Below are 25,742 nucleotides of genomic sequence, written 5' to 3'. Positions count from 1 at the left end.
TGCAGGGCAATAAAGGCTTCATAATGACCCTGCCAACCAACAAATTCTGATAACATATTCTGTGCTTTAATGGCTTTTTAGCTCAACTGAACGGATGCTGCATTAACCTACATTTCAAACATGAATTTACAAGTAACAATACACTAAACATCCAAGCGTTAATTAGGGACTCTTAAAGGAATATTTTTAGTTGTTAGTCATAGTTGTTTGTTTTTGTTCCACTACAATTATCTGCTTCAAAATGCACACCAATCTTTGTCCGCCAATTAAAAGTATCCGGGCATACTTAGAGACCTAAAAAAATAAAATAATAATATGGAAGGTGGAGATTGAAAGTTAATTAATTTGCAAGTCAATGACAATTGCAAACTTGATCTGTATTGTGATAATGCAGGATCAAAATATCTGCATAGGCTGACTAAATGCACCATTGGGTGAGATTATAAAGGCAGGTTAAATTTTAAATTTGTAATAAGGGTTGTAGAAAACATTCATATAGGCATAAGTATACAGTTGATCATTTCGTTTTTTATTGTAGGGAATATATTTGAACCACTTGTATCCAGTCATATTATGCTTTCCTGTATCTAACATTGTATTCTTATATTATATTACCATTAATCATCATACTTTTTTCCACATCAGCCGCTCCTCTCTGATATTGGATGAGAAAATGCATCTTATTGGATGGCAGGGCAGGGCTGTGGTGTCAGGTGATGCACAGGCAGCCACTATCTCTATTTTCTCTCTTTGTGGAGAAATCGCTGGTCTCTTAACCCGGATGCTAAGCCACAGCTATCGATAATTTTGCAGCGCTGTAGGCAGAGTGAGGGGGCGGAAATATTTCAGTACCCTTGAAGCGGACAGCTCTCCCCCGGATCCTCACGCGTCGGGAGCGCCTGGCTCCAGATCCGAGCCTGGAGGGCGGGCACTGCAGAGTCATAATTCATACCTAAGACAGGGAGGGAAAGTGTAGCGGCCACACTCAAGGCAAACACGTCCCTGCTCTTGCAAGATCGTGACCACTCGCACGCCACGAGAGCCGTAGTGGAAGGGTGAGAAAGAGGGAGGAAGAGAGAGAGAGAGAGAGAGAGGGAGAGAAGAGCATCACTACGGAGAGAGATGGCGGAGTGCGGGCGGAAGGCGCTGTCTCTCCTGGAAGCGGCCCGCTCCCGGTACGAGAGCCTGCAGATATCCGACGACGTGTTCGGTGAGTCCGGGGATGACAGCAGTGACAATCCTTTCTACACCACCTCTGGAGACTCGGACTCCGACAACTACATAGCCGAGGCGGGCGAGGAGCAGCAGCCGCAGCAGCAGCAGCAGCAGCAGCAGCAGCAGCACCAAAAGCGGTGCGAGAAGGAGGGCAGCGGACACCGCGGGGGAGTGGGAGGTGGTGGCAGCGGGAGCAGCGGAACCGGTCCTCCGGGCGCCCTGTCCCGTAGTCAGGCAGAGGAGGAGGGCTGGACGGAGACGCTGCAGGACGTCACGGTGCCGCCGTTCAAAGAGACATATGGTGAGACGCGATGCAACACGAATAAGGTCACTCGATCAAGGCTGGGGGAGTCGAGGCGGGGGCGGGGGGGGGGGGGGGGGGTCAAGTGAGTGAGTGAGTGAGTGTGTGTGTGTGTGTGTGTGTGTGTGTGTGTGTGTGTGTGTGTGTGTGTTGTGTGTGTGTGTGTGTTGTGTGTGTGTGGTTGGATGGAGACAACGTGTGCAGTTCACGTTCATGTGTCCCAGGGTCAGGGAGGCCCTTTCTGTGGCTCTCAATCTGGTGCAAGGACAGCACACAAAAGGCCATTGCTTTGAGACAAGTGTATGCTTGTTTAATTGTGTGTGTGTGTGTGTGTGTGTGTGTGTGTGTGTGTGTGTGTGTGTGTGTGTGTGTGTGTGTGTGTGTGTACGTCCCAGTGAGTGAGTGACAGGGAGAAGCGTGGCACTGCATCATTAATTGCTGTTCAGTTTAAAAGCAAATGCTTGGCCTTTGATACCTCACCGCTTGGAGCTGTTGCACACACGCTGTCCTGCATGTGTGTTCATGTTTCAGGGCAGGGCAGGAAGACACGCTGTTCAATTTAGAGAATCAACATGATGTCTCTCCTGGTTCTACACACATAAACACTCACACATTACATTATGCAGAGTGTACTGTTTGTAGACTACATGCACACTATTGTGATTGCTGGTCTTTGTCCTCCTGCACCAAGTTAATTAACATCAACTCATAACTGTTAGCATGAGACACAAGCTAAAGGTGTTCTGATTCTAGATGCACACTATCTCTTTGTGTGTGTGTTGTGGGAGAGGGGGGGTGTCGTGACAGTTAAACTGCACTGTACACCCCCACTGCTCTGTCTTTCTTTGTTTCATCCTATCGTTGTGATTATTGCATCCAAAAGCTGCCGCTAACCAACATATGCCAAGCTTTTAGTCTGTTTGTCTTCATGTTTTATCCATTTATCTATCACTAAGTACTGCATGCATCAGGCAGCAGGGTTTGGGTTCTCACTGTCGAGGCTGTCTTCCATCTCTTCTGCCTCAGCCGAGGCAACACCGAGGGGTAGAAATGACATTCTGTGTTCACAGTGACATGATGCACTGTGGCACCCTTGGAGGTGAACCAGCATATGGCTGTTGCAGATCTGCTGGACCAAGCTGTTCACAAATAACATAGAAACACACATAGGAGCATCCTCATACAGAAAGCACCTAAATTGAAGGTGGTGGCATCGGCCTGTTGGATTACTGAGCAGCATGCCAAACAAAACATGAAACAGCTCTTTTTTTTCTTCTGTCCATGTTCCAGATTTGAGGTGGTGCTGCCTATTTCACTCATCCAAAATATTACGAACCAAACTGAACTGAGCTGGAAGAACATAAGAGGCTCTCTGAGGTTGCTGGATGTTCTGTACTTCCTGTATATCCTGCTCCTTCCTGCTCCATTTCATGTTGTTTTTGCTCTGTTGACCTATGCTTGGGAATCAGCAGGTGTGTCTGTCTGCTTTGTACAGTGTGGTCTGGTTTATAGAGACACGTTTACTGTCTGTTTGCACAAGCAGGCCCAGTGTGGGTGTGGCCCCGCCATCTTGCGTCAGAGTTGAGATGATTAAGAGCTGCCTGACTGGATGGAAGCCGGACTGCCATTGAGCATGATCACACTTCAGACCTCAAGTGTAGGTCTGAGCACAGCGGATTTTATTGGCCCGAATAGCACAGATTGACAGCACCCTTAGCGTCATCTATATGCATTTTCACCACATGTTTTAATGGCATGGGATGAGACGCTGCTAAGCCACTAAATCAGGCCATGGTTGAAACGTCATAGGGATATTTTTATGATGTCAGGATTTCTCTGTCTTGCTATCTGCCCAACCGCCTGGCTGTCTTTTTCCCACCTTCCCGTCTGCCTCCCTGTCCATTTCTCTGTCTGTCTCTGTGTCTTACTGTCTAGCTGTGATGATGGTGACACAGACACTGACGTGACAGCTCGCCTCCTTGGAGACTGTGCACCCCGTACATAAATCATCAGCCACCGCCATAAAGCATCGAGTCAACCTTAAACAAACTCTCAAAGAAGATTGTGTTGGTTTAAAGTTGTGGCGGCAACTCCTTCTTGGTTTGGAAGAGTTATTTTTTGCTCGCATGACAATGTGGTTGAGTCAAGGTCAGGCTTAAAGGCGATGCCGTCAGAGAGAGACCCTGCAGCCGGAGAGGTTCATGGCACATGAACAAGTTGAGGATTATCCATATATCCACATCTCAGATTATATAACCATTTTATCATGATGTTGAGGGGAATTGTGAGTTATTTATTCCTTCTGCTTTCACTTTGCTGGGCATGTCGAAAAGATTATTGGTTCTGTCCATATGTCCATTTATCTGCCTGACCCTGTTATTCTGACAGTCCTGTTTCACCTTTCTTCATTATTTACATGCGGTCTATGGATTTACAGTGGGATTGTAATGGTAATAATGACTAATACAACAAAAAGTTTTTAAAAATACAGGAGGCCGATATGTTAATATTTTTATTGTTCATAACAAAATTAACATATCACTTGAGAAATTATGATAAAGGCTGGTGAGATAACCATTCACTTTTACTTAAATCAAATAACCATTTGATTCATTTCAATCACCCGTACGCCACAATATTTAAGGGTGCTGTCGAGCTATTTCATGGAAAATGAACACTTAAATGATCACAGTGCTGTACAATACTAAAGAAAATTGGACAAATTTGATTCCTTGCGTGACTATTTAACACAATTCGGTTGTCAAAATCAATGATTCATAACACAAAACTAACAAAATGAGTTGTCAAAGTCTTTGTTCCTCACATGTGAAGACTTGTTTCTGATGTAGTAGACCATTTTATAAGCGATTTGTCCTCCACTACTGTGGATTGGCATTAAACATATTCCTATTAATATTGTGGTAAAGCATGTTTTGTCTGTTATTCAAACTCAACTACAGTAATCTCTCATTCTTAAATCCATGGCTAAAAGCTTTGCCAAGCAGATGCTTGTCCCTCGCCAACAGGAATACTCCAGATAATCATGAGGGATTATACTCCTCTTTAGGTGCAACGTTGGTGGAGTTTTGTAATATGCAAGTTGGGAAATTGATATTTCAGTGCTTCCCTTGTCGAGAAACATTAGCTAATATTAGTAGTCTGAAGAAGGAATTATGTAAATGTTGGATCCAGTTTGTATCAGCTAGATTGTAGAGGGATGTATAAAGAAGATCTATGGAGGAAATAGATTCAAACAATCCCATTATCCATAAAAAGGATGAGTTCTTACTCAGGTTGTATTTTTGGCTTGCTCTTGAGATGAGCTGATGTGAGTCATTTTGTCTCGGTGGACCTTACATCTGAATGTCAAATGTTTTTATGGAGGAATGGCTCGCTCTGAGGAAGTCATGCAGGTTTTTTACATTAAGCTTTCAAATCTAATGGAATGTAAAAGAGTGGATTTTAAGCCCGACGGCTACTTCTTCTGGTTTGGCCGCAGCTCCGTGGGCCTGCTGGTCTTTCTTCCTCTGCTCGTCCTCCTCCACACGATGTACCATTTAGGTTTAAGCCTTGTGCATGTTGTCTTCAACTCAGCATTCAAATACTGAAACAAAAGTCCTTCATTATTGTGGTTGCAACCACTCAGGACTAGAGTCAGAAGAGAGAGAGGGAGAGAGAGAGGAGGGAGAGTAAAACCTTGTTCTACTCTGTTCAGAGGTAATGAGATTGTGTTGTTTAATTCAGCCTGAAGTTGTTCAGCGTAACGTCTAAATTCCCTCTCACGAATCCAACAACCTTATAGAAAATCTCTAATTTACTAGAGCAAACACATCAAGCCAGTCACTGCATTGTGTATTGATTGTGTGGCTTCAATGCAACACCTGAAAGCTGGCAGACAGAGAGCTTTTAAATAGGAGGTTAACTGGTGGATTACAATGTATGAAAGAGGGCAAATAGCTGTATTGGAAACGTTTGACGTTCTTTGTGCCAGTAACTAATTTGATTTTCAGTCTATTTTAACTGTTTGTGCATTACTTTAGGGTGTGCTATGTTACGTTTGCAACAGGTTCAGGTGCATTGATTATTTGGTTTAGAAAAGAAGGCAAACGTTGCAGTTTAAAAAAAAACAAAACATCTCTCATCAGCTGATGCTTCACTGACATTGTGACTTCACACGCCTTTCGTTCACGGTTCCCCCCTGACCCGACTATCAGATCAGAACAAGACTTTGACTCAATGGCTGCTATAACACTAAAGCAATGAGACACTGAAACCTTCGGCAAGCATTGAAACGCCACGCTGTGACAGGGATCACCGTGTGGTGGCTGTCATGTTGTGTAAATGATCCAACAGCTGCCCTGGGCCTGTGACATTTACACCAAAGGCTTCTGTGGCTGATTCATGAAACAGCTCAGCCATTTCATGAGGATGTATATGTACTTCCGACGATTTAATACAATTCAAGACTACCTGTTTCTTCTTATGAGATGACAGTGTAGTTTATGAAAACAAGAAACAATTTGTGTGCATCCATCCCACACAGCCTTGACAGCGACAGCTCAACAAAATCTAATTTTAGCGTGTCTTACAGTGTCAAAAGGGAACCTTTTATTCAGCCAGTCAAGTTGTTGGCATGGTGCCAAAGTTTAAAAACTGGGATTAAGTGACAGTTGTGACTGAGTTTAACCCACATGGGATTCTCTATCCGTCAATCTGTCTATCTTCCTCTATCATAAATGTTTTTTTTTTTCTTTCCTTCCCGTTCTGATTCAGGCCCTGCTCAGAAGATGCCGGCCACAGCCACAGCCATGGACTTCTTCCAGCTCTTCGTCCCTGACAATTGCATCCAAAACATGGTCACCCAGACTAACATGTATGCCAAGAAGTTCCAGGAACGTTTTGGCTCAGACGAAGGCTGGCGCCCCGTCACGGCCCAGGAGATGAAGGCCTTCCTGGGCTTCGTCACCTCCACCAGCGTGCAGCGCTGTGAGTCCGTGCTCAGCATCTGGAGCTCGGGCTTCTTCAGCAACCGGAGCATCGCCTTGAAGATGAGCCAGGCGCGCTTCGAAAAGATCCTCAAGTACTTCCACATCGTGGCTTTCCGGCCGTCCCAGGGAAGCAACCAGGGCCTGTACAAGATCCAGCCCTTCCTGGACTCGCTGCAGCAGTCATTCAGCTGCACCTTCAGACCTTCACAGACGCAGGTATGTGCACCACGCTGAGGTCCTGGGTCTCCCGAACGCATCCTATAAATCTATAACACAGTTGAGGTTATTATCTCTCTTTATCAATAATGCACCATCGAAATGTGACGAGTAGGAACGTCTCCAGTTGGCATCCAATAGACTAAATATTCAGAGACATTTTAGATCCAATTTAAGACTTGAAAGATGCAACATTTGTTGAATTTCTGGTTATCACCAAAGGTTTCACTCTAAGATCTAGCATGCCCTTTTAATATAGAAGCTAAGGAGTTCCCCGTTTAGCTTGTAAAATAAGAATGTAAATAAAATATTTCTTTTGACGCAGTGCAAAACATTCAGATATCTTGGCAGGGAGTCGCAGTTTGAACACCATCTACACAGCATGTCTTTGGGAAATGCAATCATTTTACCAGACGATCCTTCCAGAGGCCTCATTTCAACTTGTTTTCAGCTATACTGTATGTATTAGAGCCACATTTATGCAACTGGGGCAGTGGAGCGCCTGCCTTGCAGCTCTATTTTGGGCGGGCTGGAGTTTAGTCAACTCTTGCTTTACTTTCTTCTCCTGATATACAGCAGCACTACAGATTCTAAAGGAGCCGGGACTAAACATCCTGATGAAAGTCGTATCTGTTACATCTAATTAGCATTCATATAAGTGTTAAGAAAACAATACAAAGTGCTCCTCACTCAACCTTGTTTACATCTTGATGGAAAAACCAGCTTACAATGTGTGTGATTAATAGCGAAAATAGAGTTGTAGGGTGTTGTGGCAAAAGAGAGCATAGCATGTAATTTGCTCATGATTGTCCCAAGTTATTACATTTTTATTTACCACTTACTCATGAAAATGGTTGCCATAAAAGTCAAAACATAAGGTTGCATCCTCTTCATTTCAGGTTTTTTCTCATTCGGCTTCACATGCTTCCATAATCTTAACAAATAAACTATTCCGATACTGGTTATAGCCGTGGAATCATATTCCTGTGGGATCTGATGCCATCTCTGCAGACACTTACAAATTAAAACATTTCTGGGAAGTCGTTGATTAGATTGTTTTCTGCAGTCTAAGTGCTACAGCATCATCTTCATTGTGAAAGATGGCGTCAGTGCTGTGATGCTTTTGGGGATACAGGCTCTTAATGGCAACCCCCTCTCCTCATATCACATCCACATCTCATCGAGCACATGTCATTTTACAGTAAAAAAAAAAAAAAGCTTAAGCGTAAATGATGAGTTTATTTCATTGTGGGGAGATTAAGCGTTCCACATTAGTGCTCTCTTTCCACTTGGCTCTAAAAACCGACTAAACTGAGACGATGAGGGCAGAGCGTCTATCAGACAGCATCTGTGTGCCATGTTCTCAGTGCATGTGTATCTAGGCCAGTTAGTTTTATCTGTCGGTGTTCAGTACCAGAGGCAGCGAGTGGGTCCAGACAGTGAGAGTGGCGCCGACTAAAAATTGTTTCTTCACAGATGATGGAAAAGTAATCTAGCCACATTGAATGACTGACACAGATGGCAGGAGAGAAGTTGAGCTGGTTTGAGTTTGAATTAATCTGTTGTTTATTTCCTTCATGAATGAAATACTCATTTGGTCCATGAAAAAAAAAAAGTTGACATATTTAGTAGCAACAGTCCAAATCCCAACATTATTTAGATCGATATTATGGAAGAAAACCAGCAGACTTTCACATTTAAGAAGCTGTAACAAGGTTACCTGTGTCTGATTCATTTCTGCAGATCAAACAATCAATCAACAAATCAAGACAGTATATTTTGAATTGACAAATGATCAAATAGAGGGAACGGTTCGATCAATATTTGTATATTTGTAATACTTATATATATAACATTTCTCTACGTGTGAGGCTATGGTACCTGGATTTATCTGCCACTTCTGTGTGTGTGTGTGTGCGCGCGTGTGTGTGTGTGTGTACAACATTGGTGCTGATGCTGAATATTAGCATGTTATGCCGTCGCCTCTTATCAGCGACTCAGTCTGGCAGTGAGTTGTGTAGTCGCTGAGATGATGTGTTGACACGGCTCTGTATTGATTTGCACATGTTAAGAGCATTTGTTGCAGTCCTAACAGGACATCAACCGCAAGAAGGCGAATGACTGGATAGATTGATTTCTCTCCTTTCTTAGTATAATACAGGATCAGTGAACCTGTTCAAATGATTTGATAACTTAAAGCATGTGTGTGCAAATGTATCCGCCTTGTTTTCAGCTCTTACAATACGTCTGGTCGCCAAGAGAAACGTGCTGCAGTAGCTGCGGCTGTGCTAATGAGGCAGCCACAGGATGAGATATTTCTTAAAAGGCCATTGTGGTTCGGCTGATGTCATCCATCCAGAGGCGAGATAGCCTCATTAGTTTTCCTCTTGTGTAATCCATAACTCCACATTTGACTTGGAAATGACTTGTTGCTCAGGAGAGAGCTGTTGGTCACTGCTCACTTCAGCTTTAGTCAAATCATGATGGACCGGGAGGACCAGGCGGGGAAGACACCAGAGGAAGGGAGAGCCGAGAAGCATTTGAAATGCAAATATTTGTTGTGTGTGGGTGAAAGCATCTCTGTAAAATATGAATAGATAAATGTACTAGGCTTGTGTAATCATCCAAGGAAGGGTTAGATAATATTTGGTTTTGTGCGTAAATGTTCTGTTCATTCCCAGACCTTTAGTGTGTGTGTGTGTGTGTGTGTGTGTGTGTGTGTGTTTGGATATGTGTGTCTGTTTTCAATACTTTATTATTAGGAAATGTATTCTCAATATCTGTAGCTAACTAGTAGAGACAGTGATTAGACCAGGGAAATAATAGAAGAACTAGAGACAGATGACACAGTTCAACCTACTTACTTTAGTTATTTTCATCAGTTTGACTGATAAATACAACACCAAGTACCTTTTTAGTAACACAACATACATATATTCAGTTTACTATCATGAGAAACAAAGAAAATCAGCTTTTTACATTTCAAAAATTGGAACAAATATATATTGTATTTTTGCTTGAATTAAGAGTACATGATTAGCAAAATGGTCGCAGATTAATTTTCTTTTTTTCTTTTTATCCATTTGCAACATACAGCAGAACCGTTGATAACTTCTTTGAGGTTTTTCCCACAGTCTTGTTGTATTATCTTTTTCAATTTTTATTTAGTTTATCTTTTTCAAGCAAAAATACTCAACCACATTCCATGAAAGTACTGCCTTTCAGCATTTGTTTATGTAGTTTTATAGCGGTTATGGAACGATGGAGACACACAAAGAGAAATACTGAAGCGGATAACACAAAGATGCAAAATAAATCTTTTTTAGGACAGCTCTGCACAGTTGGAGTGGGTTTCTGCCGAGGACAGTGTGTTTGTTCTCTCTGCAGTATCGCAGCCTTGTGAGGATCTTCAATTGGCTTCTCTCTCCAACCCTGAGCTGTGATGTTACATCACACAAACCTCATTCTTATGCCTCAGTCAAATACTTGTTTTTCTCTTTTGTCGAGGCCAGCTTTTATTCCAGTAACACATTGTGTACTTTACTTGTGACACTGTTATATAAATATCCATCGAGACCAACTCACATGTACAGTTGCATTGCCTGTTTCCAGGTTCTTCATGAGCCCTTAATAGACGAGGATCCGGTGTTCATCACCACCTGTACGGAAAGAGAGCTGAGGAAGAGGAAGAAGAGGAAGTTCAGCCTCTGGGTACGACAGTGTACCTCCACCGGATTCATCTGTCAGGTAACAGCAAACAATACTCATAAGCAATCAGAAATCTGAACGAAAGCAAGATATCGTAAACAGATGTGAGAGAAAATAGTGCATGTCTGTGTGTTGGCGTTGAGGGTATTTTAATTTGCTGCTTTTGAACTTCATTGCAGAAATTTAATTTATTCCATCAAACATGCAAGAAAAAGTCTTCAGTCTTGCTAAAGTAAAAAAAAAAAAAAAAAACAACTCTAAAAAGCATCAGAGACTTTGATCTTCCCCAAGTTATAAATCATATTCTCAGCTAGTCGATGTTGCATCATATGGCATTCAGCCAATTACTTAATGAAAATGTTGGGCTTTACATGACTAAAACGCAAAGTTAGATTTTTATAACTAATCAAACTCCTCTTGAAATAAGAAATACCTTCTGGGCAAAAATATAGGCTGTCAGATTTTTCTTTTGAGGTAGTTTTAAAATTGAATATACTGCTGGCTCTGATCTCAGGCAGACAGGGCTGCTGCTCACAGCCCTTCTCTTACTGCAACCTTCCACTCCTTATGTAACGCCACTATTTAATTAACTGAGGCCAGGCCCTGCAGGAGGGCTGACAGACATGATCAACCCGTACCGTTACAGAAGACAGGAGAAAACACTCTAACCCTTACCAGCAAGAGGTTACAATGTCCTGTATAGTCTCACACACAGTCCAGTCCAGTACACAGTACTGACATCAGAAACAATAAAACAAGAATGTAAGTGAAGCATTTCCTTGTTCGGGTTTGAGAAGGACCTTAGCAACTTAGCTTCTTGGTCAAATCTGGTGTACGAAGTACAGCAAGATAATTATACCACATTGTAAAGGAATGTTTTGTCACTGCAGAGAATCCAAAAATGGAAAGATCTCATGCTCAAGACTGAGCTGCCGAGGAAATGTTTCCTTCTGTCGTCTGGATGTAGTCCAGCATTACATTAGTGGAGAGAGAGAGAGTGAGAGAGAGAGGACCAACCACGATGAGAATTTGAATTGGCCTGTTAACTCTTTTTGTTAATACAAAACAACATAAATTCCTACTTTTTCTTGTAAACCCCAAATCTCCCGTGGAAAAACGAGTCGCGCGCAAGGAGCCTGTCCGTCATTTATAAAACCACGCCCCATTGTCCAACCCGGTTAACAAATACGCATTAGCATTCCGACGCCGACCGTGGCCGCTTGGCAGTCACTCATTCTTTACCAGTCCACCGTCTCAGATCTTCCCTCTTTAAATGAATTGTGTCGAGGGAGAGGGAAAAAAAAATCTGAAATAAAACGGGTTAATGGAGTGAATCAATGAGATTCCATTAGCCGGGGCACCACACAACATTACACAAACAAGGACACACACACACACACACACAGAGGTACGTACTGACCACTTAGTGTAATAGCTAAAAGTCTGACGTAGACGGCGGCTAATCACGCTAATGTCGTTCAGCTGGTGAACAACAGCAGGAGCATAAGTGCAAGAAGGACACTTGGCTGTTTGTGGGTGTACATTTCTGTTTCTATGTATTTGATAACGGCTCACTGGGGGAGCCGAGCTCTTCTGTGTGTTGAGCTCAGAAGCAGCTCAGTCTGCTTTGATCCAGAGCGATGCATCCCAACAGCAACTGGACAGATTGTCATGAAATATTCATAGTCACAGGGCGCTCCCAAAACATTTTGGGACATTTTCCGAAGTTTGGGCCAAATTTATCAAAACTTATACCGCAGATTAACACAATCTTTACAGATCACATGGTAAATGGACCTGTGCAGCATTTTTCATCCACTGATATGAGGCGCCAAGTGCCCATCAGGACTAACTAACATTCACACTGCAGGCGCAGCTACGGGAGTAATTTTGGGGTTAAATGTCTTGCCCATGGACACATCGATAATGGACTAGCGGAGCCGTGGAGCGAACCACCGATCCTCTGATTGAAGGAGGACCCTGCTCACCACTGAGCCACAGTCGCCCCAGATTATCAACGATATGACACACAATGAGTCGAGAAAAATAAAGAGGGAATGACCTGCTTCAATCGTCTCTGTACAAACACAACCAATGTTGCAGTTGATAGTTAAGGCCTTAAATAAACATGTATGTATATTTTAACATTGCATATTCCCCATAAATGTAATTGCCACATTACTATGAAGCCCATCAAACGCATTCATGAGTTCAGTATTGATTTGAGCGTCTACATGGCCTGTTCTCTAGTGTCACCTCGGGACACATTTGAAGACTTTACGAAAAACTAAATCGTTACTTCTTCAAATACACAAATGCAAGTGTACAATGATTATGTAGTAGCAGCAGTATTCTTTTACGTAGAGGAGACTAATGGTTTTCAAAATGGAAAAGAGCTGGTTCTCTATCCGTTTCATCGACATGTCCTTTCTCCTCCTGCAGATCTCAGTCCATCTGAAGGAGGGCACAGATGGTCTGGCCACCTTGAAGAACAAGCCTCAGCTCCACAGCCTCGTGGCCAAGCAGCTCTGCCAGAACATCTCTGGCAAGAACACCATCATCTTCACCGGGCCGTCCATAACGAGCCTCAGCCTCTTCACAGAATTCAGCAAACAAGGTACACAAACAAGTTGAATCTATTGGTCTGTCTCCATCATGTTACCGAAATGAAAAAACACCTTTCCTTTTTCCATCTGCTTCTCCTCTGTCGTCTCTCTCCGATCTGGACAGCTTGTGGTCTCCCTCCTCACCTTTTAGCATTTTTTATTTCCTTATTTGTTTTTAGACGTGACAATAGCGTCTAATAGCGTCTTCAGGCTAAACAGCACAGAGAGGAAGACAGTCTGTTAAAATGAGACTTCACAGCACTAGAGTTTAGCTCAAATGATTCAGTATCTTCATGTGTCCTTACACCCTGAGGGAAACGTCTTTAACCAAATGGGGAATGTGTAAAAGCAGAATAATGTCATGTGTCGGTGGATTGCTCTTGTAATCGTCTTTTGCACTTTTTTTGTCAGCGAAGAACTTAAATGTTTCAAAAAGGAGATAAAAATATCTTCAAGATAAAGCTTGTAGACATTTGTATTTTGCCCACATTTCTGCTTCTCCATCTTTACAACTAAATCTTATGCTAAGTGAGTTGTTAAGATGGATGGGCTTTTTCTGCAGTTCAACCAGCATCGACCATAACAGCCTCATGACGCTCTGCGATAGACTTAATTGCCTTTTGACTTGCACAATAAATCCTGGAAGATTCAGCCTGGTCACAGCTCAAAAGATCAATGGGGAAAGTAGCGACTTGAAAAAAAGAAACGCCATTTACTGCAACGCGTGACAGTGAGAAGACTTGAATCCAGACCTTTTTGTTGTTTATAGCAGACAAAAATACCCCATACTCTCATTATTATCTTATGTGATCATTAATCAGAAGTTGCTCTGCAGGAAATAGTTTTGGAAATTGTGATATTTTATGCTGATAATCCATCTTTGAAGCAGATTTTCACAGAGCTCTGATTTTCATGCTCATTTTACCAAAGGCATACTTAATTATGAAAGCATATAATCCTGTTGCGGTTAGGATGAGTCACATCTGAATTCTCTTCAGTGACCTGTTATATTACTTCATAATATTAGCAAATATGGCACAGTGTCCTCAATCCACAAAAGGCTAAAATTGAGCAAATCAGGTAAGAATAAAAAGAGTTCAACGAAAGAATATTCAGCAAAACAGATCCAGCTTTTTTGATGACATCATCAGCACAGATGCTCTTTCACTAAACAATAACAGAAACGCAATTTTAAACTCAACTGGGCAGAGCCTCAATACACAAAGTAAAGACCAGAGATGTAGAGATATGATCAATATTCTGTCGCTCTAATTGGACGAAGCTACCACGAGACGTTCAGACAAAGAACAACTCAGTCATGAGCTCACAAAGGCATCGCCCGACGTCTTTCTTTCAAATTCATCATACTGGATTAATTATCTGAGTTAATTACCTCTGCAGCACTTACTGTGGACACGCACGCACAAAGAGACACACACAGACGCACACGTATTACACAGATAGAAATCATTCTCCAAATTGAGAACATTAACAAATCAGCAGCACTCAGCCACATAATAGTTTTGCGCTGCTCATCTATGTAAGAAATAACGAAATAGAAAGGGTGGAGAGACAAAAATGGTACGAGAGGGAGAAGAGAAGAAGTGGGGAAGCTGTGAGAGAGATGAAAGTTTTACAGTATTTTGTTCAGTGAGTTTTGGCAGAAGACATGAAAAGCACTTTAAACCCTCAGGAGTTACTGCAGGGAGGGAGAAAACTATACTGCAACGAACGATTAGCAATACGTTATTCAAATAATGGTTTTCCCTATGAAATGATAGTACACTGTGAAACAAATATCCATCACAAGCCCAAAGTGACATCATCAAGTTGCTTGTTTTGTCCAGCCGACACTCCAAAATCCAAATATATATATAATATATAAATAAGAATTACTCTTATATCCGTTTTTTGGATTAATCAGGTGGCTATTACTGAAACAATTAATTAATAAATTGGTCTATACAATTTCAGAGAACAACAAAGTTGACATATTTCTGCAAAACGCAAAACCATTTTCTTTAATATCACAGAGGACAATCAAAATCTGCAAGTATTAATATGAGAAACTGAAACCAGGAACTCCTTCTAATAGTTTGTGAAATAAATGAGTAATGAACAAATCATCAAAATGATGACAAATGAATTGTCTGCCGGTCGACAACTGAATATCTACCAATCATTTATCCTTCAACTGGGATTGTATCTATTGTAAATAAGTGCCTGCATATTTCCTCACATCAGTGTTTCGTAGAGTGGCTTTCTGTTTCAGAGGTGTTCATACAACATGTCTCTGTATTTATGTCGTCTCCAGACATCTACTGTTGTGGTCTGCTGAGCACCCGGAAGAGCGACTGTACAGGTTTACCACAAAACATGCTGGTCTGCAGCTCCACGCCGGCGCAGCGCGGCCAATCACGAGTGATGATGAAAGGCAGCATGTCTCTGATCAGCTGGTACAACAAGGGACACTTCAGGTTCCTCACCAACGGTTACTCCCCAACGAAACAAGGTAAACGCCGGCGAGGCAGCCACGACTTAAGCTCTGAAAGTAGGTTTTTCTTGTTTAAATATAAATATTTGAAGAATTTTTGGAGCAGAGACAGGATACAGTGCACATAATATGCAATGCTGCGCAAAATGCATGTATTTATAATTGTAGGCAACCATAATTGTGCCATGATTTTTTTAAAAATTGACAATTTTTCATTGAAAATAAGATTAGCTTGACTGTCGTTTTCGGGATGTTACCATCAGGGGAAATTGGCACCTTGTTAAGCATTTGCGTCAGGAAAAATCAATAAGAGCTTCTAATCCATGATAATCCATTTCCAGGAGGCGGCAGGATCATGATATTCCCCTTCTCTCAAAGCGTAACACACGCCTTGAAACAGTTTTGTTCGGTTTAAACTCAGTTGAAGGGCTGCAGTGTGCATGAGCTCTTTGAAGGAAGAATGTGGAAGCAAAGCACCAGATCAGTTCAACAGTTTTCATCCCATATTGATTTTCTTTCCCCTACGTGTGTGCTTGTGTGTGTTTTTTTTTTTTTTAAATTAAAAAAATAAGACCATCATGATGAGGGATTGTTATATATGATGAACTCAGTGTTGATGCAAGTGTTTTATACGATAACATAATAGCATAATTCTGCTACTGCATCATGCATATCTTGCCCAAATCTACTTAGGAATTGATCATGACAGACAGTCATGGAGATGCTGAAAGTTCCCAGAACAGCGGAGATGTTTTTGGATTGGTTAAGACCAACGTCAGTCAGTTCAGAGAGTGAAGCATTCAACCAATCATGTCGGAAATGTTTTTACTTCCACACGTTTAACCGCCGACATTAACAATGGCTGCATTTGCATTTCCATGTACCTGTTTATTGTGCACGCTGGCTCGCCGTCACCTCGCTGTTGATTAAATGCAACGAAACCGTCGATAATGTTATTAGCTGTGCATCTCCAGCTGTGACAAGTCTGAGTGTTTGCTTTGAAAAAGACTAATTAGCAAAGCAGCCCTGCAGTTGGCAAAGAATGAAGAGGCCTGCTAAATTATAAATGATAACGAGGCGCACCTGGGCCGCCTCCCTCGCGTAAAGGGGCGCTCCTTTTCCTCGTCCGGTTGTTGGCTGGGTGACCACATAATCTGGAGAAAATGAATCTCTTCGGTGGGATTTCGGCTGTGTGTCTCTCGCTCTTATTGTTCTTGGATGTGTGTTTGTGGCAGGTATCATCATTAAGAGGAAAAGTGGGGAGATCCCATGTCCCTTGGCTGTTGAGGCCTTTGCGGCGCACCTGAGCTACATCTGCAAGTATGACGACAAGTACAGCAAGTACGTACAACATAGCAAGTTGGCTCAAGACGATAAAGTTACTGTGTGATCTTTAACCTGCTTTCTCCTCATTAACTCTAAATATTCAGCCGTGACATTGAAAATCTTTAAGATAACATTAAGCAACGCTTTCTGTTCTCCAAGAGAAGTTCTTGGGCAACAAGTCAGCGCCCATGAGATTTTAAAAAAAAATGACACTTTTCTGAGATTTGGTTAGACGCAGTCGTAAACAGACTGGATTAGAACAAAAAGGTAAAGGAAAACATTTGGATGTTCCCTCAGCGATGACATTGCAGCTTCTTTCAAGGCAGCCGTTGGCAGCACTTTCCCTCAATACTGGACCAATTTCAAAAAGTGTTGTCTCCATTAGTCATTTCGACACAAAACGTGGGTAAATAGGGTCCAGGTTGAAAAAAGTCAAAATCACACTCATAACAATTTGTTTGACAGAACATCTTTGCGTAGAAACCCTGGAGTAAGTCGCTATTTTCCTCCCACAGGTACTTTATCTTCCATAAGCCTAACAAGACCTGGCAGCAGGTGTTCTGGTTGAGCATCAGCATCGCCATCAACAATGCGTACATCCTCTACAAGATGTCTGACGCCTACACGGTCAAGCGATACAGCCGAGCGCAGTTTGGAGAAAGACTGGTCAAAGAGCTGCTGGATTTAGACGACTGCTCCCCGACACAGTGAGGAGGAAGAGGAGGAGGAGGAGGAGGAGGAGGAGGACGACGACAGCCAGAGCGCAAAACATGACCCCCCCCCCCCCACACACACACACACACACACACACATACACACAATTCCCACTATTGTACACTTATTTACAGTTGTACAGACACTGCAGTCTGTGTCTATGTGATCATACTGAAGCAGTGCCAAGCCTGTGTTTCTCTTCCTCTCGTTGTTTTCCATGGTCATGTAAACATTGGTGAACACACGACTGCACTCCACACAATACAGAATCATGAGCCATGGGACAGTTCACATGCCTCAGCTGCAACTTCCAACTTCTTAGGTGTGCTACGGATTTTGTCACGCAGGCGGGAACAATGAAACCGGGACGAATTCCCCGTTAAATGATGTCGGCTTCAAGTCCTAACTCTTGTCAAAGAGTAAAGGTGTTGACCTCGGCCTCCATCTCCCGTGTGAGGGTTTAAACTTGTACTCGTCAGGCTAAAAGGCTACATGTAGCTCACTATTTACACGCTGCAAAAACACCTGTGAGCCTGTAACAAACGCTTAGTAAACCAGGACGACCGGGTGTGTTGACACGCTGCATGCATAAAGGATCTGATGGTGATGTTCTCTTGTTTGGTGTGCAAATGATTCTCGCTCCAGGTGGGTTTTGAAAATGTGTGTGCGTGCGTGTATGTGTGTATATCTGTATTTAGCAAGTGGAACTACCATTTGTGTGTGCAACGTTGAGCCTGGGGACGTAACTGTTCGGCTATTGTGACCCAGATGTGTCGTGTTGCTGCATACTGTATTCACTAGAGGAAGACTGTCAGGGGACGTGAAGCCACACACAGCAGTGTGCCACCGACTCACTGCCTCCTACTTCAGGAAGCTCGTTTTTTTTAAACGGTAAATATTCATGATTAGAAAAGTAACAATTCAAGTTTCTTAGCTTTTCTTTATTACTAAGACTTAAACCAAACAATTCAAAGTCTTTGAATGACAAAATGAAGTAACAACCACAAAGTTGCTTAATCTTAATTCAAGTATTTCAAAATGATGAAAAATAGCTCAGACAAAAAAAAGCTACATTTCTCATGGGAAATAACTGAAAAATGTTCTAACTTTGGCAGAAAATGTCGGTTCCCATCTCTCATAGTAAAAAGCAGATTGAAAAAAATGTGTTTTATGGGGCTTTGACAAAAAAAAAATCAAATAATAAATGCACTTAAATCTGCAACCTTCTTTTGTACCAACACTTTTAAAGGCGGATACGCTTATCCATCCTATTTGTCTATTCTCACAGTTAACTACTATAACTATACTCCGCAGTGGTCTGTGCTTTGCGGGACGCAACAAGTCCAAAGTCTCCTTGATTGAATATAAATTAAGCAATCTTATGGGCAAGATGGCAGGAGATTGAAATAATATCGCTTGGCCAGATCTGGTTCGGGAAGTAAAAACGTAAACAAAATGTTGCAACACATCTTAAAGTAGACAAGGCTTTGGGGCCTAAATCTCATCAGGAAGTCCAAAAAGTGACATGATTTTATAACTGGATTATTATTATTATTATTATTGAGAACTTTCGCAATACATAATCCCTGTGGGTAAACTGTCTAATATACATGTTTTTAAGAAAAATCACATAATGCCATCTTGTCTGAAATGGGAAATGTCTTGCCAAAAACCAGATTCAGACCTGCCACCTCACGCCGAGCCAACCGAAGTGCGAGTGAAGAGGCGAGCGTTCATCTGATTCAAATGCACCTTCTGTCTTCCGACCGCACTGCTGTCTGTAGCTTTACCGAGGATTCACTGAGTCCACTTTGCTTCGCTTCACATAGTATGCAGTCAACATGTTAGTGTCACGCTGGAGTCGTTATTTGAAGTGAAAGGTGTTGATGTGTGCTTGCTCAATCAGCATGGGGCGATGTGTGAATACATATGACGGTCGCATGGCGGTGGTCTTTAGAGTTGTGGAGGGATCCGCCGGCAGGACTCATGCACTTTCTCTCATCACGGTCTTGCACTTTGAGAAGAGTTGTAAAGTTAGCAACATGTTTACTAGATAATCATTTTAGTTTTGAACACAATGACACTGTTCTCGGGAAAAATATGGGAATAAATTAATAAATTCTGTACATATAGGTAGATAAATTAAATGGATTGTATTAAAAAAAAAAAAAAAGCCAATGAAATAAGATGGAAAAGTAATGACTATAACCAAAACAGAAAAGATTTCCACTGTAGATTTAGAGTACAAGGTACAGTATGTATGTGTATATTTTGTTTACAAATTACTGCACTAAGTGTATGTCCATAATCACTGAGACTCAAGATTGTGATTTTTTTTACTTTTTCACTAATCCAAAGCATTGTTGTCGTCATTGTGGCTGGTGTCGAAATGTGTTTAATTCATGTTCACCTCAAAGTAGCAATGTTAACACCCTGTCATGTCATGTCGTCGTCAACTTGTGATTTTAACGTTGAATATTGACTAATTACACATTTGGTGTGAAATGAATTGGGTCGTAAGCTGTAGCCATTTGAGATATTTACACGTGATTTATTTTTCCAACAGTGTTTTGTCCAGTCACTTCAGACTGTGCTGTGATTGGGGAAACATAGACTGCATGTAAAGATGGATGACGTTAAATTTTAGCAGCTGGCTATCAGCTAACTTGCTAAATCCAACATGCTTTCATGCTACACACACTTTGAGCACACATGGGAGAGGTTTTCCTCTCGAAATCTCTTCAGTCAACAAACCTACTTGTTTAGGTTTAGGAAAGGATCATGGTTTGGGTTTTAAAAAAAAAAAGCCTTTCTGTCACAGACATCCCTGAAGGCAAACTTCTCCTGTGAGCAAAATAAACCAAACAGCCAATCACAGCGCAGACATGGCGAAACACCCTTGTAAAAACAAAAACAAAAAAACACATCCGTGATCTGACAGTGTACCGTCAAACCTTGGAGTAGAGCAGCAAGGTGAGATGGTACTCTGCATTTTGAAACGGTGCCGGGTTGCTTCCATTTGCTTCCACCAGTTTACATCAACATTTAACACTCATACAGGGGAGAAAAAAAATCCATCTCGTGAATGACAGCGGAGCCGATTTATCTCTCCTCCGCCGCAGAAGGCCCCGATGCACCTGTGTGTGTGTACTTGCGTGTCGTGGCGCGAGCAAAGGGCACGTACGCAATCATCCCCGAAGCAGCAATAGACGAGGCGGGTTGAAAATGATGAAATCCAGCTGTTCAAAACAAAATAACCTTCACGAAATGGTGACGCGCATATTTGTCACACAAACACCTTGAGATCGCCACGGTTGCGCGTGGGACATCTGCTGGGCTTTTCTGTACGGCTTCGCCGCTCGGCTCGGAGCAAAAATAAGAAGAAATGATGCACCAGGGGCAGCGCAAGGCCATGGTTACTTGGCAACAAATTATGTAAGAGTGTGAGAGGGAGAAAATGGGTCGTATTTTGTTTTTGTTTTTCTGCCCAATATTATAAAATTGTTATCAACCCCAACTGCTGACTGAGAGCTGAGCGGCTTCCCGTCGTCTCCTTTTGACTATCAGAAGAGAAGGGCCGAGGATCCTCCCCCGTAATGTTCTTTTTTTTTAAAATTTAGTTCAGAAGAAGGTTGTGTTTTAAAGCATGCAGATCAAACATGGCTTCATTTTGAACTCTCAGGTTGATACCTGAAGTGATTATTCTGTCCAGCCGGCTCTATCGATCAGCCATGAATCAGATATTATAGTGCCTTTTCCATCACGTTTTGCCCTCGTTGCAGAGGTCCAGTGTTGATGTCGTGAAATGCAGTTCATATGAATGATTAGAACAGTTTAGATTTTAAAAAATTTAAAAAAAAGAATATGGTAAAAAAGAAAATCCAGGGCTGCATGGTGTGAATAATAGAAACTAGAGAAATACATCTTTCACTCCCGCAGATGAAAATGTTTTATGCAGCCCTGTGCCCTTGTTGCTGTAATGTTTCAACTCAAGTAATATTTCACATAATTGGCTCCACTGGAGTCCAACCACATCCTTTAATATGACATTTTACCACATCTCCAAAACACAATTGTCCAAATAAAACTTCTTTATAAATTGTGTAATTTTAATAATGTTTCATAAAACAGGATAATGGAGGCGAGGTCCACTGAAGGCAGAGCATCCCATTTCCAAATATAGCCTTAAAACAAATTATAACCACCACTATAATTATTCTGACGGGTCTTGAGGGAGCTGCATGGAGTGTTTTTCTCCCTCTTTCCTACCTTGTCTCCTTTTGCAAAGAGCAGAGCAGTCGCACATCTTTCACTCCGCTCATTTGTGTATGTCAGACGTGCAAATGGGAGTAAACGAAAGACAGATGGGAAGGCGCAAAGTGCTGCTCAGCCGCCATGACAGAAATATTTGTCTTTTTTGTTTTGTCAGTCAAAAGATTATCCCTAAATCAGCCGTCAAAAGCGTGCAAATAGATGCCATGAATGAAATCACCCTCACTGTTTGTTTTGTGGTCACGCGATGCAAATATTTGTGCTGTGCTGTATGTTTGCCATTTCTGTACAGTCTGTCTGTGTTTGTATGGAGAGTGAGACAGTTGTCAGTAAAGATATTAAATAATCACTAAATAGTCACTATCCGTGGATGTGATAAACTAATTCAAATGGCTGACCTCAGGGCTTCATAACTAACTGCTGTACATTATATTCACTTATTGAAATAACATACATACACTGAATGGACTTCTATAACCGTATCAGGTGCTATCAAACCACTGTACAAGTAATAATAGAGTTAGATTTGTTGTCGTTGTTGTTATTGGGAGCTCAGCAACTAAACAATGGACACCAAGGTCGTTTCACGTTTTCTCAAATTAAAATGTCAGAAATATTAATGTGACCGGGCACCCAAAGCAAACTTTAACTGTTCAAGTGGTCGAACTGTTTCCCTTCATATGACTCTGGTTTGTGACGGTGGCTGCAGGATGTCGAGTACTGTGGGCTGAGGTGTTATCTAGTTTCACGGAAGCGACAGAAGGATGTGTGTATGTGCATGTAACGTTGGGTGGAATAATATGTGTAAAATAAATGGTGTACGCTGGACCAAACCTTCTAAAAATGTGTGTGCTCATGAGTTTAACAAGGTTGTGGTGTAAATGTGTCTTCATTAAAACTCGCTACAGACTCGGAGAAGCTTATGATTCACCAGGATTTACAGTGTTAGTGTCAAATGTGCGTCGTTGTCTTGGTTTGAGCCTGTGTTTACGAAGCCTCTACGATTCAAAGATGTCTCTGTGCAAAACAGAATATTTTCAATTGAGCTTTTAATTCAGCAAAGACACTCAAAGGCACATGTTTTCCGGTTCATAATTGGAGCCTGTTTGAACATTATTGGGGTTTGACAGGGGTCTGAACATTATGTTTTACTTAACTGCAGCACCCTCCTCCCAAAAAAATCTCAAAATAATATAACAGTATTGCTTTCTGGATATGGCATTCAAAAAGAAAAGAAAATGTATGACTCACTGATCCATTTATCTAGTATATAATAAATCTCTCACGAAAGGCTGAAATAACATAATAACAAATCCCCCCCCAAAAAATACTTCTTTCAGCTGAAATGACATAAATCCACTTTATTTGACAAAAGGCCTCTGTTTTTTAAAGGTTCTTTGTTGTTAAACCTGGCAAACTGCTCTACGAGCTTCTGAAATAAAAGCCCATCTAATGTTTCCCAAACCGTTGATTGCGCTGAGATTTTGCCTTCAGCACTTCAAAGAATCTCAACCTGTAACGTAACGCTGGAGGCCGACTTGCTGAGCTAAGTATGTGTCGCTAAACGGGGCTAGGTCTCCATTTCTCAGCTTCTTTGACCTTTGAACTAAAATACAAAGGACTGGCTCTCTCTGTCAACCCCAGCTCCTCCTACCAAGGACTGATGTTGTTGTGAAGTGTGTGAACACACTTTACTTTCTCTGAGTGAGTATTTTTCTTTTTGGTCTGAAAAGTTCTCGAGGCTAAAACTGGGCTCCATGTGGCTGACAATATTTTTTAAAGTTTTTTAAAGTTTAAATATGTTAAACTTTTTTCTCACCTCTACTTGTATACTTGTCACCATTTTACACACACAGCATCTTATAAAGGCTCCAGGGTCGGTACACACGTCCTGCCCAGAGATGTATTGTGATTGTGAAAAGCATATCATGCGTTGGACTTGAACATGTAAATAAAACAGTAAAGGACGAGCAGTGAAAATGACGCATCATACTCCTCAGGTAAGACGTTTCTGTTTCTCCATGAAAACGACGTTGCAGTTATTAAGTCGTGATCGCACAGACAGGACAAAGGGAAGAGAAAATGATTTTCAAAAAAGCGCCGTACAAAATGAAACATAAAGAATAAACAATTGTAACTAAATCTAGAACGACACAAAGAAGAATGGAACAACGTTCAATGGAACAAATGCAAAAGAACAACGCTGAAACAGAATAAAACACAGTGAAGATGCACTTCTGAGGTATTGTAAATAACAAAGAATATGCAAAACCTCCGAGAAAATATCAGGCCACACGAAGACGACCGTGATTAGTAGCCATCAGTAGCCAACCCCATACATGTCCCACAGTCACGAAGCAGCCACATGAGTGTTCAGTTATGATATTTAATGTCATTTTTAAAGAGACACAATTATTTGGTACGTTTTTTTTTCTTTTCTATCAGCAGTTTCATGGCCATGTTTGTCACTCTTACAGACAAAAAGTGTTATGAAGGGAAATAATACAGTAACTTGATCATCAACATCAAAATACAATAACAGCAATAAGAGCACACATGGCATGAAGCCACCAACCATAAAAGAAACAGCTGCATAAAAGAAAAAAACAGGGAAAAAAAGAAAACAATAAACAGTAAACATAGGTTGCAATACTTACTTTCTCTCTTTTTGCTGTACCTTAAATATACATTTCACTTATTCACTCAAAGTTTATTCACTTGGAGTTCTTGGAGGGTTTGACTTGTAATGTTTTCACCATATTTATTTAGATTTCCTTTTAAAAAAAAAGGTTTGGTTAAAACTGATAGAGTGAAGATAATACACTCAGGAAATGTGAGAGTCAAAGTCATGAGTGAAGGCAATAATGTTGTAATTGATGGATGTGTACTTGATGGGCTTGTCTGTACTGATGTACAGACAGTGTGTTACACAGCAGCAATAATGTAATGTGAGGAAAATGCAGCAGAGGGCAGCAAACCCTAAATGTCTCCGACACATTACGTAAACGCCCTCTGACCACCGGCTCCTCGATCATACCGCCGAGGGTAAACGGATTACAATTGGTCCAAGCAGCAAAGTGAGACTGCATAAATGCATTATTGTTGCGCCTTATTGATGACGAGCTCCATAACAGACAGACCTCCAAAAACCAGCGATGTGACTCACTTAAACAGCAATCTCCAGGAAGAGGCGGTTTGGCAAAACGAGCGGCATGTTATCCCATCTGCAGAGCTCAAGAACCTTTCTGTGAAAATATTATTTCTGCCTCTGACTGTGTTTGTTGGAGCAACATATGTGTGTGTGTGTGTGTGTGTGTGTGTGTGTGTGCGTGTGTGTGTGTGAGAGAGAAAGTGAGAGAGTAAGTGATGGAGAATGTAGCAGGCCTGAAGGTAAAAGTTGTACAGATTTCTACAGAACAGAAACCTGTGGAGAAGTTGCACAATTTTGAGGAAACATCAGCAGAGCCGCCGAGCTGCAGCTCGTCTTCATCGCTCTCACAACCAGCTCGCAGACAGACTCGGGAGAGGGCTGGCTGTGTGGGGAGACAGACAGACAGATTGAGTGTCACGCTTCAGAGAAAATGGGCGGCAATACCGGCGGACACTGTAAATAGTTCATTAAATCTTGTTTAATTGTTGTAGTCTGTGAGTTGAATTGATTTGGTCACCTCTGGCACTGTATGGATTCACCGCGTCCTGCCAATAAAACCACTGCCGAAGGGAAACGGAGACAGGCAGAGAGATGAACTGCACATTAAATGCACCTTTTTAGGAGGATGTCATGCTGCACCCGGGAGGGTCGGGTTTTGTCTTCTGTACAAGATAAATAAAAAGCGTCAGGAGAAGAACTCAGAGCTGAAGCAGAAGTAAAAGCAACTCTCTGTTCCAAGTAATAATCCTTG

The 25,742-nt window shown here is 41.7% G+C and overlaps 1 protein-coding gene across 1 annotated transcript; it reads left to right on the top strand.

Annotated features, from left to right (window-relative positions):
• Positions 1-763: 763 nt before the first annotated feature.
• Positions 764-21,411, top strand: pgbd5 (piggyBac transposable element derived 5). The gene is made up of 7 exons (XM_068568418.1): positions 764-1,516; positions 6,290-6,720; positions 10,333-10,467; positions 12,871-13,045; positions 15,349-15,546; positions 16,764-16,869; positions 17,370-21,411. Exons 1-7 carry the CDS (start codon positions 1,123-1,125, stop codon positions 17,563-17,565), a joined length of 1,635 nt encoding a protein of 544 aa, XP_068424519.1. The 5' UTR covers positions 764-1,122; the 3' UTR covers positions 17,566-21,411.
• The last annotated feature ends 4,331 nt before the right edge of the window (positions 21,412-25,742 follow it).

This window comes from Clinocottus analis, unplaced genomic scaffold (genome assembly GCF_023055335.1).
Source record: "Clinocottus analis isolate CAN_PGR_092001 unplaced genomic scaffold, fCliAna1.0.p SCAF_8, whole genome shotgun sequence".
In the NCBI taxonomy this organism is placed as follows: domain Eukaryota; kingdom Metazoa; phylum Chordata; class Actinopteri; order Perciformes; family Cottidae; genus Clinocottus; species Clinocottus analis.
The sequence above is the reverse complement of the archived record's forward strand: the minus strand, read 5'-3'. Positions and strand labels throughout refer to the sequence as shown.